A 3630-nucleotide genomic window follows, 5' to 3' on the forward strand; every position below is an offset into this window, starting at 1 on the left:
CCTCAAGATGATATAATATTTAGGGATTAACGATCGAAATTGCGATAGTATCATTAATTTATTACTTGTTAAGCACGTACACTTGCATATGGATGCATTTGGACCCAACACAAGTGTTTCCTCCTATAGTTTCTAGGAATAATTATTTAGCAATTGTAGTAACTGAAGAATTTCTATGGGAAAGTAAATACTCTTAAGGATTAATTTAAAACCGTGAAATCATATCATTAACTGACTAAAACATTCACTGTGGCACTAGCTCCTTAACGAACTCAATTAATGCCTTTATCTCAACATGAAAACTAACATAAATAAAAAATAACTAAAAATTCCAGGTTGGATAACCAACACTTTATGGAAATTAAATTAATTAGAACAATATTTATCCAATAATTCAATTGTTTGCTCCAAAAGTATCTTTCACAGCATCTGCAGCTCCTTCAGCCTTAGCCTTCATCTGCTGGCCAGTCTGCAATCAAACATTATGACCAAAAATTCAAGTAAGAATACATTTAAATTAATGGAGAAATAAATAATCAACTATTATGATGGTTGGTCCGTTTTTCCGGTTTTTATGAATGTTATGTTGAAGTAGAAGTGACGCTTACTTGTATTACCAGCGTCACATTTAAACAATTTTGCGGTGTTTTTATTTTTGATTTAAATATATTGTTGAATTAATTTTTCGTTGGAAAAAAAATGTTTTATGATTAAGGTGTGATAAATTGAACGTTGATTGAAAAAAGTTAAACCCATATTCTAAAATGCATAATACAGAAATACATCTTTTAACTTAGGCTTAGCTAAAGATATCTAAATTTGTATAAATTTGAACAAATAAATCCACATGTCATACGTGACATAATACACGTAGAACACAACTTTTCACACAGAACGTAACGTCATTCTAATATGCCATTCTAAAAAGAAAAGTTTTATTAATAATAGTTTCATAGACAAACCTCCTGCATGGATTGCTGAGCAGATTGGACAGTGTCTCTAGCTTTGTCCATCATTTGGCTAGCTTTCTCCTGAAATGTATATTAATTCACCAGAAAATCATGAACTAATTAATTAATCCAAATTAATCAAGATATATGTATATATATAGTTAATGAACCTGAGTTTGGCCCTTAGCCTGTCCTGCATGGTAACTGGCTTTCTGAGATGAATTCATCTTGCAATAAAAATAAATTAAATGTAGAAAATAAATTATTAATAGAGAGTGTTTAATTAATTTGGTAGTAATTAACTAGTGATGTTGAAAATTAAAGCAAATAGGTAAGGTATATATAGGTAGCAAGAATGGATGTGTGACAATACGTGTGTAGCTTAGAATAATTGTCGGACGACGTTTGATCAGGACAACTTCAATCCTATTGGACAATTCCAGCGTCAACAATTCTTAGGAATTTATAGATTAATTCATAGTTGTTATTAAAAGATTAAGAGGTTAATTATATACTAAGAATAATTAATATAATTAAAATATAGTTAGATCAAGATATCATATTACATAATAACATTATATTATACATATCATGGGAGAATAATTAAAAAAAATTATAGTAGAAAACTTACACGACTTAATACAGAGAGAGGTTTTCCTTTCGGAAAGACTCCATACACTAGCTTATTTAGTAGTCTTAAAACTATTTTAAAGAGGGGATTTAAATTATAAGGTTTAATAAATAGGTAAATGAAAAGATAAGGAACATGTAGGCTACGAAGGAATAAGGTGTTGGGGAAATGCAGACAAACATAAAAATATATATGGTCAAAATAATGATACCAACAATTTTACGTAGAAACTCTTTTAAATAAGAAAAGAATCACATGTCAAGAGGAACAATTGATATCACTATAACAAGGAATTCTACATTGTATAGTCATCAGTACAATACTCAAAGTGACTACTATACACTAAAAAGAAATAATTCTTTTTAAATTTTCCACATCACTAAAATATTGTTCATACTCTATATTTCTTCAAAAAGTATTTTTATATGTATAGTCTATGATATACCTCAATAGTCACTGCTCTCTATATTTTGTTTTCTTTTTGTAGTGTATTTATGAGAGAGCGGATGCTCTTTATTTATAGAAAAATTGCCAATCATTTTAGCCAATCATAAGGCTTGATTACTTACAATTTTGCAACTGCAAATTGCTCGTCCATTCAACAACTTGCCACACTTTTTCAATATTTGCTGCCAATCAACCTTTTCAACATTTGTTGTCAATCAACTTTCCTTTTTTTTATTTTTCATTCTATGGGTATGGATGTCACGATCCAAAAACTCGGGTCATGATGACATCTATCAAATCTCATCGGTAGCGAAGCCAAACCATATTTCAAAACTACAGGTAGCAGGTCCAGTGGGCAGAAGTTCAAACAAACATCAGAATTAACAACATAAAAAAAACACAACGCGGAAGAGAAGAACAACAAATATACAATAATACAAGATCAAATTCCACGACATGGTGGATGATGGTACAAAGCTACAACAATTGAGTACAAGTTCCAAAATAGTCAGTCTTGACAATAACCTGTTTATCCATTTCTTGATCGTGTTGCCTAACAAAGGTTGAGGTTGTGTGTGTTTATACTTGATGCCTTTTTACTCTTGCTTTATTTTTGTGATGTCAAAAGGCGGAAGATAAGTGTATGATTGTGTATGATATTAAAGAAAAGTGTATGACTGTGTATGATATAAACCCAAAAGTGTAGGTTAGAGGTGTCATCATCAAAAGGGGGGAAATTGATGACATGAAAATATTCAATACAAGTTTTGATAATGACAAAACTGAATCAGGTTCACCAACTTGATGGAAATACCGGAGAAAATGCGGGAGCTGCAAAAACCCTTATTAAAAGGTCAAGACTCCTGAATAAGGAAAAGCAGCGCAGTAAACTCCTACGAAAAAATGTAATCAGCTGGAAAATTATTTTTCTTATTGGGCTAGACTAGGGTTTCACACAATCCTATAAAAGGATAATAGAAACACGAAGACATAGCTTTTGCAATCATAAATTATGAATTTCTCAAGCAAGATTGAAAGTGCAAGAGGGGGTGAATTTCTTCTTTTTATTTTTCTAAGTAATAGTCAACTAATAAAGTTTAGTAATCGGCTGCAGTTGATAGAACATAACTTATAAGAATAATAATGAAAGTACAGAAAGTAAGACTTGACAAAAAATGTTTTATACTGATTGGGATCCAATATGGATCTTACTCCAGTCCCCTTGGATTGCAAAGATTTTCTCTTCTAGCCCTTTGATGTTTTGGAATGAGTACAATGTTAAGAAAATGTCCTATGACTACTATCTATCTTTTCTCTCTTTTCTTTTTCGATACAAAGCCTTACCAATAATATTTTCCTCTCTTCTCTTTTTTTTTTGATTACACAGTAAAAAACTAAGTAATACAATACTTGATAAAAATTAGAGCAAAGAAGGTAAGATGATTAAGACTTATTGTATATTTGTTCTTTTTAGCCACTCTAGTATTTGTAGTGAGGAAGTCTGAACTTTTCCTTTTAGAAGAGAAGGCAACCCAAGAGAATGATCCTTGAAAAAAGACAGTGATTGATCCTTTTTTCAAGAATAGGTGAGGGCTTTTTCTT

General features: G+C 30.8%; 1 protein-coding gene across 1 annotated transcript; it reads right to left on the minus strand.

Moving 5' to 3' along the window:
* Window positions 1-394: 394 nt before the first annotated feature.
* LOC129896823 (stress-induced protein KIN2-like) lies at window positions 395-1177 on the minus strand. Its single transcript, XM_055972803.1, has 3 exons — window positions 1121-1177; window positions 963-1031; window positions 395-469 (listed from the first exon to the last, which is right to left on the minus strand). Exons 1-3 carry the CDS (start codon window positions 1175-1177, stop codon window positions 395-397), a joined length of 201 nt encoding a protein of 66 aa, XP_055828778.1.
* Between the last annotated feature and the right edge of the window lie 2453 nt (window positions 1178-3630).

Source organism: Solanum dulcamara, chromosome 7 (genome assembly GCF_947179165.1).
Source record: "Solanum dulcamara chromosome 7, daSolDulc1.2, whole genome shotgun sequence".
In the NCBI taxonomy this organism is placed as follows: Eukaryota; Viridiplantae; Streptophyta; class Magnoliopsida; order Solanales; family Solanaceae; genus Solanum; species Solanum dulcamara.

Excerpts from the sequence above, each read along its gene's own strand:
- LOC129896823 (XM_055972803.1), bottom strand. The coding sequence starts at position 1,177 with ATGAATTCATCTCAGAAAGCCAGTTACCATGCAGGACAGGCTAAGGGC. Across the intron at positions 1,032-1,120 it reads AGGCTAAGGGCCAAACTCAG|GAGAAAGCTAGCCAAATGAT; the intron begins GTTCATTAACTA and ends TATACATTTCAG. Across the intron at positions 470-962 it reads CTCAGCAATCCATGCAGGAG|ACTGGCCAGCAGATGAAGGC; the intron begins GTTTGTCTATGA and ends GTTTGATTGCAG.